At 40.5% G+C, this 14077-nt stretch overlaps 1 protein-coding gene across 1 annotated transcript in view; it reads left to right on the top strand.

Annotated features, from left to right (window-relative positions):
* Positions 1-1136: 1136 nt before the first annotated feature.
* The window catches only part of SNX4 (sorting nexin 4), a gene marked incomplete at its 5' end in the record, with an annotated part of 32053 nt that continues 19112 nt past the window's right edge, over positions 1137-14077 (top strand). Inside the window, 6 exons of the mRNA XM_082235680.1 lie at positions 1137-1313; positions 4391-4509; positions 8985-9123; positions 10493-10642; positions 12882-12929; positions 13411-13466. Coding sequence (XP_082091806.1) covers positions 1137-1313; positions 4391-4509; positions 8985-9123; positions 10493-10642; positions 12882-12929; positions 13411-13466 — 689 coding nt within the window. The remainder of the gene's footprint in view (positions 1314-4390; positions 4510-8984; positions 9124-10492; positions 10643-12881; positions 12930-13410; positions 13467-14077) is intronic.

The following is a 14077-nucleotide window of genomic DNA, read 5'->3' as shown; positions in this document are numbered from 1 at the left end:
GCATCCTTAACAAAGTACAGTTCCCAGGATTCTTTGGCAGAAGTCATGTGTTTTAAATGTATTGTGTTTAATTAAAACTCACGTGTGCATGGAAATACTGGTAGATGCTTACAACTGTTGCAAAACTAGGTTTTATTTCACCTGGATCAAAGACCCAGTTTGGTTCCCCGCCCCACGCATTTGCATACACACAAACATACCCCCCATAGCACTGCCTTGTCTATACCCCAGATATCATATATTTTGCGACAGCTTTAATCAGACCTTTAATCGGGAAGGGGAATCAGACCATCAGGCTGCAAGAATTAAGACTGCACATGCAAAGGTACACACCCTCTCCTCTTTACTGATTCTCCCATTAATCCCAGTGTACAGTATATCGTATTACAGCCTGAGAAAACACATAAAGCCTAAACACGTTTACTAGATAATAAGCCCCACCAAATAAGGTGGAATTCACTTCCGGAGCTTCGATTAGACATGCAAAAAAAAACCTGCACGGCGGGAGGCGTCGGTGGGGCGGAAGTTACCCAAGGAGAGTATCTCTCACTGTAGCCAATGAGTCAGGCTGCTTGCGAGCCCCACTGGGATTTGCCCAGACGCAACTTCTGAGCAACAACATCCACGCAACAAGATATACAGGCTTCAAGTCAGTGACCACTGATGCTAGCAAAGTCCCACCGAAACATGCACAGCACCCGGGTGATCAAGCGGTGCAAATCTCGCCTTAGTGGTGCCGAGGACCATACGATCACAGAATAGTAGAGCTGGGAGAGACCCCAGAGTCATCTAGCCCAACCCCCTGCGGTGCGAGGGATCTCAACATGACAGATCTCTGCTTAAAAACCTCCACGGAAGGTCTGGGGAGGGGGAGAGAGCATACTAGCGGGTACTACTCCTTCTCAAGGAGTGCGTTCCACTTCACGTTTTCAGTAGAGCTGCGTGAAGGGTTTGGGATTAAGGGGCGGAGAGAGAGAGAGAGGGAGAGAGAGAGAGAGACACACCTATCGGGGAAGACACGCCCCCTTCTCCCCGCCCACTCTCTCCTTCCGCCTTCCGCGTAGTTACCTCAGGCAGGGAGCCTTCCGCGCCTGCGCGGTGGAGTCTCCGCGTCCCTTTCCCCGCTTGTGTCCTCCATGGAGCATCCCGGTGCCGAGAGCCCTGGCGGCGGGAGCAGCAGCGGCGGCGGAGGCGGCAGCACCAGCAGCACCAGCAGCCAGGAAGGCGAGGAGCCCGAGTCTCCCGGAGGCCCCGGGCCTGAGGAGGAGGAAGACGACGAGGCGGCGGCGGCCGCCTCCCCGGCCACTTACGCGGTGAGGGGAGCTGCTCCGCTCCCGGGGACCAGGAGGGCAGTTAGGCCGCGGCCCTCGCCCTAGTCCCGCTTCCCCGGCGGAGGCGGCTGAGAAGGGAAAGGGCGGCAGAAGAGGCGGGGGGGTTGGTGGAGGGCCTGAGAGGGCGGGAAAGGGGGTGGGGGTCGCAGAGGGAGGCTGGGTTTGAGCTGAGGGTCTGGGGTGGAGGCTCGGGAGGGTTAGTTGCATGGTGTGGGTGGGTGGGAGGGAGGGAGGGAGGGGGTCCCGCGGGCGTTTTCCGTTGAGAAGCAGGGAGGGGGAGGGGGAACCTCTGGGCTCTAAAGAGTTTCTCTCCGCTGGGAGTTCTGGCAGGTGCAGCTGAGCGTGCACAGGTGAGGAGAGGCTCCCCAGCGAAAATCCCTCTCCTCTCTGTCATGGTTAACGAAATCAAATTGCGGGGGCAGTTTGAATAAGATGTATTATTTGATTGTTAATGTAAACCCCGAAAGTTTTTTTACCTCTTATCTTCAGTACATTATATTTTATTGCTATGGCTAGTGGCTGATGCAAATAAAGATTCGACTGCATCCCTCATTGTTAACGAAATTCCCTCAGCGCCCTCAGAACTGCAGTCCTCCTCTGAACCCTCCTAGGAATTCAGAGGTTGACAATAACGATGGTAAAGACTTGGCAGTACAGTGGTACCTCGGGTTACAGACGCTTCAGGTTACAGACTCCGCTAACCCAGAAATAGTACCTCGGCTTAAGAACTTTGCTTCGGGATGAGAACAGAAATTGTGCTCCAGTGGCGCAGCGGCAGCAGGAGGCCCTATTAGCTAAAGTGGTGCTTCAGGTTAAGAACAGTTTCAGGTTAAGAACAGACCTCCAGAACGAATTAAGTACGTAACCAGAGGTACCACTGTAGTGTGCAGAGCGCTCTGCATGGCACCACCATCTCCATGTTCCTGGTTCATTTCTGCTTTGTTATGTATTTTGTGCCTCCTTTCGTGTTTTTGTGTTGTGATATTTGGATACACAATACACAATAATGTGGATTGAATAAATAATTGAATAAATAATACTAACTGGAGCAGGTGGTCTGCCTAAGGTGCTCTGTTGCATTGGTCTTTACCTGGTGACCCACTTCAGGGTCATGGCATGTTCTGAGGTGGGTTGCAAGAGCTGCACTACTGCCATACAAATATTTGCTTTCAAACTGTAAGTGGGTTCCCAGATTCATACCTTGGTTAAAGGTAGACCCTGGATCAAAATAGGTTGAAACTTATTACTCCAGTGTGTGTATTCAAGCAGAGGCTTAATTTAAAGCACCACTTATGGTGCTTTATTACTTGTGGTAATGCACAGCACCACTTATGGCATGTGTACTCTAAAGTAAGCTTTGTTGGTTTCAACCTTCCCAGGGTGACGAGCCCCATTTGACCCTCACTTGTGCAGAAACTACCTTATTGACCTTTGGACCCACTATTTGTCCCATCTGCTCAATCTGCCGGACCCTGTCTACACATGCAAGGAAGTCCCTAACTCACTGAGGGGTTGAGACCTCTCAGCTATCTTTACCTAGTTTAACCAGCCACTTGAAGCTGTTTCCCTGTGTTTGGTGCTTATCGCATGCTGACCCAGAGCCACAGATGATAACTGAGTGTAGGGTGGGGATTAACTACCCAAGAAGGAGCACATTTCCCCCCCTCCTCCATAGGTACTATCATTCTGCTAACACCCCATAACCCATTCTAATGATCAACTGAAATATAGTAGTAGTAGTACCCTGCCCATCAGTTTTGTTGCTTCCAACAAGTATAAAAGCATAACATAAAACATTAAAAACTTCCCTATACAGGGCTGCCCTTCTGTATTTTTGGTCCATTTGATCTAGTTTTGTCTAGTTTAACTTATTTTGCTATCTGGCTTGGCTATTTAGTGACAAAAATTGGGACTGAAATATGCTATATGAAAGAGAGGGACATCTTATACCAGCTGGCTTGTGGATATGAAATGGTAGCAACATTTGAACTAAGTGATTGTGAACATGCACATGAGCACCAGCATTTGAGGAGGGGGTAAAGATTGGGAAGCTAACAGACTAAGGTGAAAAAGTAGGATTATGGCTACTTCACCTATCACTGAGCATACAGTATGTGTACTTGCTGTCATGTTTGAAGTACTACATACATATGTATTACTGCACATAAATGGTGCATATATGGTGAGGAGGCATGGCCAGTCATGATTTCTCTCCACATGTACATGTGGAGCTTTCCTTTTTAATACGTGATATCTGAAGCAGCTCTTCACTGGCACAAAGGGTGCTGGAAAGTCCGCCATTTTTAATTCTTTATTTTCTTCCACATAAGAATAGCATGTGGTACAATATGAGAAAGCTTCTGCTGTGTCATAAGCTTCAGCGTACAGTATGCACCTACCTACCGTTGCTCATTGTTGGTGTAGTTAAAAGACAAATAGGGTACTATGGCAGTTTTTCTGACATAGTTAAAGCAGAAGAATAAGACTATAATGTTAGGGTTAGAGTCTATAACAATCTGTTGCACGCTACCCCAATCTCTTGAGTGGTATGAAATTCCACAGATTCTACGCACTTACCCAGGGTTCTTGATTCCTTCAGAATGAGGTACAGTGGAGACTCTAGTGTCTTTATGATATATGGTTTATTTACACTTATATGCAACCTGGGCCTACTATGGAGGGGCTCACAGCATTAACACCCCAAGAGGGTCTTGCGTCTCTGATTACCACAAAGAAACTTCCTTTGTTACTTTAATGACCCATACTTACACAGCCAGCCATTCTTTCACCAGGAAGTTAGCCTGGCTATTCCAGAAATTGAATCTGTGCTGGATCTAGAAAGTAGAAGGCGGCTCCGGCATACAGCCTACCTCCCCCCCAAATTCATAACAATAGGTACTTGGGGTGAGCTTACATATATTGTTGGCACCAATGAAGAGTGCGAAACTAAATTGTGCTCTGCCCTTTTGAAGAATCAGAATTCAAAAGGGGTTGATAGTTGTTTTTGTCTTGTGCAATGCTTACTAATATCCTCTCTCTCTCTCGCTCTCCGTAAAAAGATGATGGAAGATTGCTTATTGAAGAAAATAGAAATTAGTGTTGCAGAAGCAGAGAAACGGACTGGACGGAATGCCATGAACATGCAGGAAACTTACACTGCTTACCTCGTGGAAACAAGGTGGGTAAAAGAACATTCAACCAAGGTTAGGTATCTGATTGGCTCTTCTCCAGTAGTTTAAGGGCCAGTTACATTGCAGTATTCTATGGCTGCTTTTGGATGAGTATGGAAACATGTACTTGAAGGACAATTCATATTAGCCTACTTGTAGATGAATCTGTGAGCTGAGGGTTGTATGCATTCCACAGAATTCTTTAGTATTCTGAAATAGATTGTATAGATTTAATCTTTGTGTCTTTTCTTGTTTAGTTACTCTACTGGCAAGAATTCAAAATGCTAGTATCAGTAGCCATATATAAGCTCAACATAGCTAGCTGACCACTCATTCTGGAAGAATTTGCATATAAATGTTGGTTGACTCTTGTGGCCCTTTGTACATTATTAACCAAGCTGTTCAAGCTTACTGTAGCACTCTCTCTAACACAGCTTTATTTTTTTTAACAAATAATAAACAGGTACTATTTTTCTCTGTTCAATAAAATGACGGTTCTAGATTACTGTTTTCAATCCTAACTGCAAAATAGTCCTGTTCATCTGCTGAAAAAACTGCCTTGCTACCCTGTTGACCTTTTAGCTACTCTGTGGCGCAGATGGTAGGGTTTTCCCCTTTCTACAGCATCTCAAACTTTTTTTGTGTGTATCTTATTAATTAGCAATATTGGTGAATTGCTTAAACCTTTATTATAAAGGAATTTTGTATCAGCTTTGCTTATCTAAGATTATTTTGAACTGGAGATCGAGAGCAGTGGCTAATTCTGACTACTGGAAACAAGAGAATGCTTTCTTGTTTGTTTGTTTCTTGAAGTTCAGTGGTGGATGATACTATAAAATCAATATATGGTGATCAGCCCATTGTATCCCCATCACTAAAAAATAAACCTCCAAAGCTAGGTTAAATTTACTAAAGTTGATATACTCAGAAAAATGTAGCGTGTATAAGTTCTGCTTTGAATGAGAATGGGTTAAATCAGTAACTTGTGGATATTTCAGTTTTAAAATAAGATCCCTTATTTGTCTAATACAGGGACAGGCAATTTTTGACCCTCAGCTTAATTTCATGTATCCCTTGCACTAAATTCTTATGTGTTGCAAGGAGGGTGACTGGGGGCAGGCTAGAGGGTGACAGGGGAGAGGGAGAGGGAGGGGGGGAGAGGTGGGCACAAAGAGAGAGAAAAGGAGCAGCCATGGCTACTTTTGCTCTAGTACCAGTTGTCACTGGCTTCTGCCCTGCCCACTGCTGGTGTAAGACTCCTGGCCCATAATTACTGAGGGAATGTAGCCGCAGCAGGAAAAAGATTCTCCAGCCTTTCCCTAATAGTATAAATGTTGTCATCATGCTTCCTATCTGCAGTTGCTGAGTTCCCAGTGTTTCATGAGTAATCACGTAGACTGCTATCCTGTATCCACTTACCTGGAAGTAGGCTTTTTTAAACTCAGCAGGACTTGCTGCTGAGTAGACAGGATTGATCTGTTAAGGTTTCAAGTTATTTGAATTTAAACATGTTAAAAATTTCTTAAGTAACGTGTTCTTTGCTAGCTCTGTGCAGTTAGAGAGGCTAGATTTGCTGCAATTTAAAACACCAAAATAAAAATTAAATTAAAATCAATTAAAATAACAAAATCTAAATGAGAAATCAAGTTCTGTGGACTTGTTTTTTTAACAATCCAAAAAATATTAACAAGCTGTTTTTATTACAAGTGATCTGCACATTGGGTCAGAACAGGACTAGTTAAAAGGATCTATCTGTATAAGAGAATTGCTAACTTGAACGCTGACAATGATGCAGTTCACACATAATGCTAATCTAAGTCATTGCTTAGTACAGATGTGCAGTTCCCAGAGGGACAATTGTAGCTGTTTCACTGATTCCCTGGTCTTGCTGGTAACTTTATTAAATCATCTTCAGATAAATCTGTGAAATAAAAACTATCCTAGGGGAAGAGGAGGTTTGAAGACTTGCTTAATAGTAATAAGGACTGAAAGAGACATGGTTGGCAGTAAAAATTGAGAACTTACATCCAGTGGTCTCAAATGGGCTTCCCAGTAGACCCTCCCCATGCCAAAGGGTTCTAGGATAGTCTCTGGACTGTTGAACATTAAGGAAATGAAACAAGTTGTAATTGTTCTACAGGGTATAATATACATCTTGTTTTCCCATACTGCTGCTGTTCGTTATTTATACATCACTTTTGGTGTGTGCATGGCTTTGTATATAGAGCAATGGGGCAAGCATAAACAGTGTGGCAGAAATGGTTATAGTGTATTGAATTGCTTGTGTGTTAGAAATGAGGAGTATTGGGTTTGGCTTTTTTTTAAAACAAAGTTTACAAAAGCATGTTGAGAGTAACTAATAAGAGACTCCACTCTTTTTTCCTTTTGCTGGACACCTCTAGATTACAGTTGTGTGCAACCTATTTGTCAATGTAAAATTCCTCTTATGTAAAAGTATGGAGTTTATTATATTGGACTGCCTTTCAAATATCTTACTAAGTACTTAAGTTCTTCCGAATTCAAGTAGAGAATTGGAAAGCTCTTATCTTTTCCTTTGATATGCCAGCCTTTTCACAACTTCAGTGGAGCAAGGCAGAGAAAAGAGATTTATGAGTAGGTAAAAAACACTGATCCTAGGGTGGGAAGGACCCACTGCATTATCCTTTATTCATTGCTTATCTGTCTGCTTTAGCAGTCAAATACCCTTTTCTGTATTTCATATTCAAATAATTTTGGGCACCTATAATATTTACCAGGATGCTGGTCTAGAAGGATTTTAAATAGCTGTTGGACTACTGGATCCCTTAAATATATTCTTCTTTGGAGAAAAGCACACAAATACAATTATTTGGCTAAGTATTCGGCAAAACGTAACTTTTATTTTCATGGAATAATGGTAATATGCCTATGTCCCCTTCTAAACATGGAATAATTCATTTGTAAACTTGTATTAAAAGTGTGTGAACCAGGCCTAACCATGTAAGTCATCCAGTCAAAAGGTGTGTTTTTTTTTTAATTGGGAAATAAACAATGTCCTCCTTGTGTTTTCCTGATTTATAGGTTCTTTCTGTTTAACGGCCCATTTTCAGATAGTTAGTTTTATATAGCAATGAGAATTGACAGATCTTCAACGCCCATTGGTTCAGTTTGGCATTTCTCACTTAGGTAAATAAATGCGGGTTTAGAATAATTCAGTATCTTAATCACTTACACCATTAAATGGTGGAAATTCAGAGGTATAACTTTTTCCTTAACTTTTCCCCCAGGCATCTTGCTTCAGCTCATGGCAAGGACCATTGTTACTGCTTTATTAAGTGGGAAAGCATATGGTTTTCTTGTCAGAACACTTGACAAGCATCGTAATGTTTCAAAACCAATAATAAATTGAAAAGTTAGACCAAATGTCAGCAAGTGATTATCATCTTAATTGAGGCAGGGATTGCAGAACCTGTGTTTAGAGATGAAGTTTATAATGTGGCTGCAAGAATCAAATGATGATGAAGGCATTCAGCATAATGAGTACCTTTTGTGGGTTTAACTTCCTTTTGTGGAGTAAAGCTCCTGGGGAGAAGTATTCTCACATTAGTGATATTTTATGGCCACTTAATGCAGCCAGATGGAAAAATATTCTTCAAGAATAAAAATACCTGCAATTTTCCCTACCTTGTCTCCATTGTAGTGCAGAATTTCAGCCTTCCATTATAATCTCTCTTTCTGAACCTATGCTTTTGTTAAAAAATAAATAAAATTACCAAGCAAGACCACAGATATAGGTTCCCACTGTCTCTTCATTGTATTTACTGCAATGACAGGAGAGTCTGTTACAGGACAGCAGTAGGGAGGAAAGGGAGGCAGAATTCCCATTGTGTCTGAGCATACTTTCACTGCATTGGATGCCATCCATTTTATATATTTAACTCAAGTGCTTACCATTTTTGGCTGGTCATGCTAGCAAAACCAAAATTTGCATTTTCCATATTCCTTTGTTTTCCCTGCTGGCTTGATGTCAGCTTCCCAATAGTAGCCAAGGGTGTACATATCCTGATATATGTATGTTATCTCATAGGCATGGAACCTCAGTAACATTTTAGGTGAATATTTAACATGGTGCATATCATGATAGTTGTTTCTGTTCCAGCTTAGGGTACTACTTGCTTTATGTATACGTACACTGTTTCACAACTCAATCTAGCACTAAAATATAGAAACATTTTAAATGAAGTAAATACACTGGATATACAAAAATGGCCAGAAGCACTTAGTAAGGTAAGAATGACCATTGCATTTTTAAAAGGTTCATATAGCAATACCAGTGAAACGTCACAGTTGGAATCTTTGGCATTATTTGTTTTCCCACAGTTCAGAACCCCATATAGTATCTCTATAAAGGCCATTGCAAAACCCACAAAATAACATTTCTTAGCAAATTGTGTATAGCTTGAAGACTAAGATCTCTTCAAAATTATTATCTGATGTTTTTCAGGGCTGTGGAGTCGCAGGCTGAAGGGCAATGTTCTCCCCCAGATTCTCTTTGGAGGCGATACAGTGAATTTGAATTGTTGAGGAATTATTTGCTAGTTAACTACCCACATGTTATTGTACCACCTTTGCCAGAAAAAAGGGTAAGAAAATGTTGCAACTTCATCTCATTCTGTTTTTCCATCTTTCTTGACGCAATATCCACACTAGCATTCATCCAGTATTGTACTAGGCTGGGTTTTTTTAAAGCAGTCTTTTGGGGTTGCCAGTGTGGAGTCCATGGGAACAATGATACCCTTGTAGATTTTCCCTGGCAAAGCCTCTGTGCCTCCCCACCACCATATATAGACATGCTTACTGCCCCCTTTTGTCCTGTGGTGTGGATGGGTACTGTGTTTTATTCTAAAAGTACATATGGCTAAATGAAGAAGTTGGAAGAGCAACACTATTTCCCACTTCCTTTTTCAGCTTTATGTGCTTTTTAATGCTTAGATCAGGAGTTGAACACAAAGCTTGGTAATCTGTGGGAGTTAGGAGGGAAAGGGGAGCAGTATGGGAAACAGGTGAGAAAAATGGAGAAACCAGGGGTAGCAACCAGGGGTGCCACAGGAATCAAAGGGGGACACACACACATGTACATACATTGGATCTAGTAAAACTGATCCTCTTGTTTTATTATTTTTTACAAGTTTCTCATCAGACCACCATTATATCACACATGATTTCTGTTTCCATTGACTAAGCTGTAAAAAAATCATGGATCCAGTGCTTTTCAGCGCTGCTGTGGTGCAAAAATGCAGATCCACAGCACAGATCCTCAGTTTTACTAGGAATTCTCTCAAAATCACCATCAACTCATAGATCAGATGTATGGCTATAGATGTATTCTGTGATTTGATGGTGGTTTTGTTGTCATCCAATGTAAAATAATGATAATAATGATCACTTATGCCTTGCATCATTATTGTTTTATTACTGACACCTATTTTTATTTTGCTGTCTACCAACATAAACCTTAATTTGGTGGTTTTTGGGTGGACTCCATGTAAGATCACGCAGTACTACTAGTACTCCAGCTTTTACCCAATCTACACGGGGGGAAACAAGTGTTGTATGTGTGATTTCTCTCTTTCTGGGGCATATATATGAATGTAAGAGAGACCTGGGTTAGTAGGGAGAGAAGCAGCCAGAAGATGTGGTTCTCAAAGCACATACTCAACATTCCAGATATACCCAGGATCCCCAAAAAGCTGGTGACCTCAGAAGGTTGTGAAGATATGTTTACACAAGTATGGGCAGTGCCTAGTGAAATTTCAAGACTGAGGAACTGAACGGTAGCAACATTTTCAGTCACCAGAGCATAAGGTTTCTGTGCCTTTGCCCCAGAATAAATTATGTAAAGCAAACATAGCTGCTTATATACTTAATTCACATAATTTGTAGAAATGGAAAACATTATCTTAGTGTGAAGTATACACAATCATGCTCTTAACACATCCCCTTGTTTCACAGGCAGAGTTTGTTTGGCATAAGCTAGCAGCAGATAACATGGATCCAGATTTTGTGGAAAGAAGAAGAATCGGCTTGGAAAACTTCCTTTTGCGGGTGGCTTCACATCCCATACTTTGTCAGGAGAAGATTTTTAATGCATTTTTAACCAAGGTACCTTAATTCTGTCTGCAGGATTAAAAAAAACTAAACTTTTCCACCTTAATTCTAATTCATGATAAATGCATCAGATTATGTAAGAATTGTGGGGCTTTAACTCAATAATGGAGTGCATGCTTTGCTTGCAAAAGGTTCTAGATTCAATTGGTGGCTTCCCTTTGAGTAGGAAACACCTGTGTGAAGTTCTGGAAATCTGTTGCCGGTTAGTGTAGAGTCTACACTGACTAGAACAGATATTTGGGACTTCATGCAGGACTCTTTCTCAGCCCTGCACTGTTGGCAATACTGAGTTAAGTGGACCAGTGATCTGACAAGGCAAATATCTGCATTGCTCTGTCTGAGACCTAACAACTATAGACATCGAATAGAAGCCTGTTTTTTGTTTAAAGCATGAAATATTACTTCTACTCATGTTCATGTTGTTTACTGGTTTATTTTCCAGTCCACTTTTAAGGGATAGATGTTTTATTCCCCTAGTTGCTTGGATTTGATCCTTCAGTTTATTTGAAAAATAAACATAAGGGTAATGCACTTCAACTCATAAACTGATTACTGGATATGGTTAATGAAATTTGTCAGGCCTTGTTCACCTGCTGTTGGCCTCTGTTGCCTGTCTTCTGTTGTTCTGGAAATGGCTTCTTCTGACCATCAAGCAGGTATCTCCTTTAGCAACAGTACGTAAGTGAATACTACATGGACATACTGGAGTGCTGCTTCTGAAAGTTTCCTGGACTTTTGGGAAAGGAGATAACTTTGTTTCATTTCACCTTTAATTTGTATACCATCTTTCTATACTGCTATACACAAAGCGGTTTACAAGCTGAAGAAAATATGCAACAAAGATTGCACATCTTATAACAAAAAAGTCATAATGAAAGCATAAATTTAAAATAAACAAAGTATATCAAATAAAGTAATATTCGGTAATCCATTAGAATGTAATAGAAAACGATAAAATTAAATATCAGCAAATAATAAACAGAAATTCACTAACAATTACAATAAATAATTACTAAACTATAGTCAATTTAAAAACAGCAAGTCACACTGCATAAAATGCCACAGTACATACAAAACCATGTAAAAAGGATCAAATTGAAAAACAAAGACACACAACTTATAAAATTGTTGGGGTTTTTTGTTTTGTTTTTTTAAAAATACCTTAAGTCCTCGTTTCTCTTCCCAGCTGCTTCTCCTGTTCTTAAAGTCATAGTATGAAAACGTCTCCTAGGGTTGAAGGGTGGGACAAGGCAGGTGGGAAAAGCCATTGCCTGATGACCAGCAGTGTATTGGGCAGCATAATGTAACAAGTAAAATCTACTGTAGGCTTTTGATAGTTGAATTTGAGTAATGGAAGCGCCCCATTTTCATCTTGTTCTGTAGTATATCAAATCCATATAAATAGCCGTCCAGTCCTGCCTGTTGAAAGATTTTCAGAATTGTTTATTGCATTTGCCCTGTAGGCAAAGCTGAAGTGTCTGAATGTCATAACTGAAAAAGGAGGGCTGCTAGCCTGCTCTGTTATTTTTCTGGTGATTGGTATTTTCTAGCTGCTGGGAAAAGGGTGAAGTGGGAAAGATTAACTGCCACAGAAGTAACTGGATAAAGCAATAGTTTTCTGTACACTACTGTGATATTTTAGAATGTGAGCAGTTGATAAATCTTTTAAAATAAAAATATCAGAACTGGCCATTAACTCTTCTCTTCCTGAGTGTGACTCGTTTTTTGCATGGAGCCACCAGAGAGTCTTCAGGTTTCTGAACAGGCATTGCTGGAATGTGTTTTATGAGAATAATGAAGGAAGTAATACATATCCTGGCTCTTATACCAGACTGGTAAATACCCATTTGCCTACTCATATGAAGTGGGTAGAAATTGATTCCAGGTGACAGATAGGAAATGATTGTAAATTGGAGCAGAGGTGGGTTTTTTAAACAATTGGTAAGCATGAGCAGATGGGATAATGAAAAGTTCTGTGGGCTGGTAGCTTTTGTGGATTTATTTGCAAGCCTGTCTTATATATGCAGATGCCCATTTATTTATATAAACATTTCTATCCCGTGGTCCTAGTGCCCACTCAGGGCAGCTTACTGTAGCTTAAAAACACAATACAGTAAAATGATAGCACTTTTTTGTGTTGGACCAGTGGTGTTACAGAGGCAGCACTCACACATTTATAATGCATTGAAAAATGAAACTGAAATTAAAGTTGAAATGAAATTTCCATTTCTAGGAAGGTGGATGGAAGGAGACGGTAAATGAAACAGGATTTCAGCTAAAGGTAATTATCTCATTTTTATTATAATGTGTGACATTCTGTCAAAGGGTAAGCCTTATTTGCAGCTTCATAATTTAATGTGAGGGGAGCAATATTCAAAATTAATTTTTGGTAACTGAAAGTTATGGAATAATATTGTAAAGAGATTTGAAGAATAGAATTGTAGAGTTGGAAGGGACCACGAGGGTCATTTAGTCCAGCCACCTGAAATGCAGGAATTTTTCGCCTAACGTGGGGCTCAAGGCCACGACCCTGAGATTAATAGTCTCAACTGAGCTTTCCCATTTCTGTTCATTGAAGTTTTGTGACGTAATAGCTAGGCCTCTATACACAAATGTAACTTGAAATATTGTTGCAATAATTGCTTCTAGTACATTTTTAATCACAAGTAATACCATATTTTATTCTGGTGATAATCTTCTGAAATGTGTGTTTTAAATTTATTTAAGTGAATACAATTAGTGTCTTGTGTGTTCTTCATTAGGCAGATTCTAGGTTGAAAGCCTTTAATGCAACATTCAGAGTGAAAAACCCAGACAGGTAAGTGTGTTGTGTGTGTTTTTAGTTTGTGTTGCAATTGGGAGTTGCAGTTAATGTGTAAATATTTTTTATTTGCTTACAAGGCCGCCTCCTTGTTGATATTCACTCTGATTTGGTTTGGTTTATTACATTTCTATGCCGCTTTTCATTCAGATGAATCCCAAAGTGGCTTACAAACAATAAATAACAATAATATGATAGAACATAATAGAACATCATAAGTACAGGATAAATCATACAGAATAATTAAAAATAGCAATAGTATAGTAGTCTATAACAAAGCAACAACTAAAACAAGCTAAACATCACAATTAAAGCAAAAGTCATATGATTAACAAATCAATATGACATTTATAATCTATAAAAAAATATTAACAACATTAACAAAATAGCAAGCAAAAGATGAACTAAGCACTGTTAAGTTCATACACACACTCTCCCACCCCCCTGACTGGAGGGTAGGGCAAGGCAGGTGGAAAAAGCCATTGCCAGCTGGCCAGTGCAGAGTCTCTCACCACTCACAGCTGTTCCTTGGGCTGGAGGTGTCTCTCTCCCTTCACTCTTGGTTTATTGACCCTATCTCCAAAGAGCACCCAATGTAAATTTGAAAG

The sequence above is a fragment of the Podarcis vaucheri genome, assembly GCF_965113315.1.
Source record: "Podarcis vaucheri genome assembly, chromosome: 1".
In the NCBI taxonomy this organism is placed as follows: domain Eukaryota; kingdom Metazoa; phylum Chordata; class Lepidosauria; order Squamata; family Lacertidae; genus Podarcis; species Podarcis vaucheri.
The sequence above is the reverse complement of the archived record's forward strand: the minus strand, read 5'-3'. Positions and strand labels throughout refer to the sequence as shown.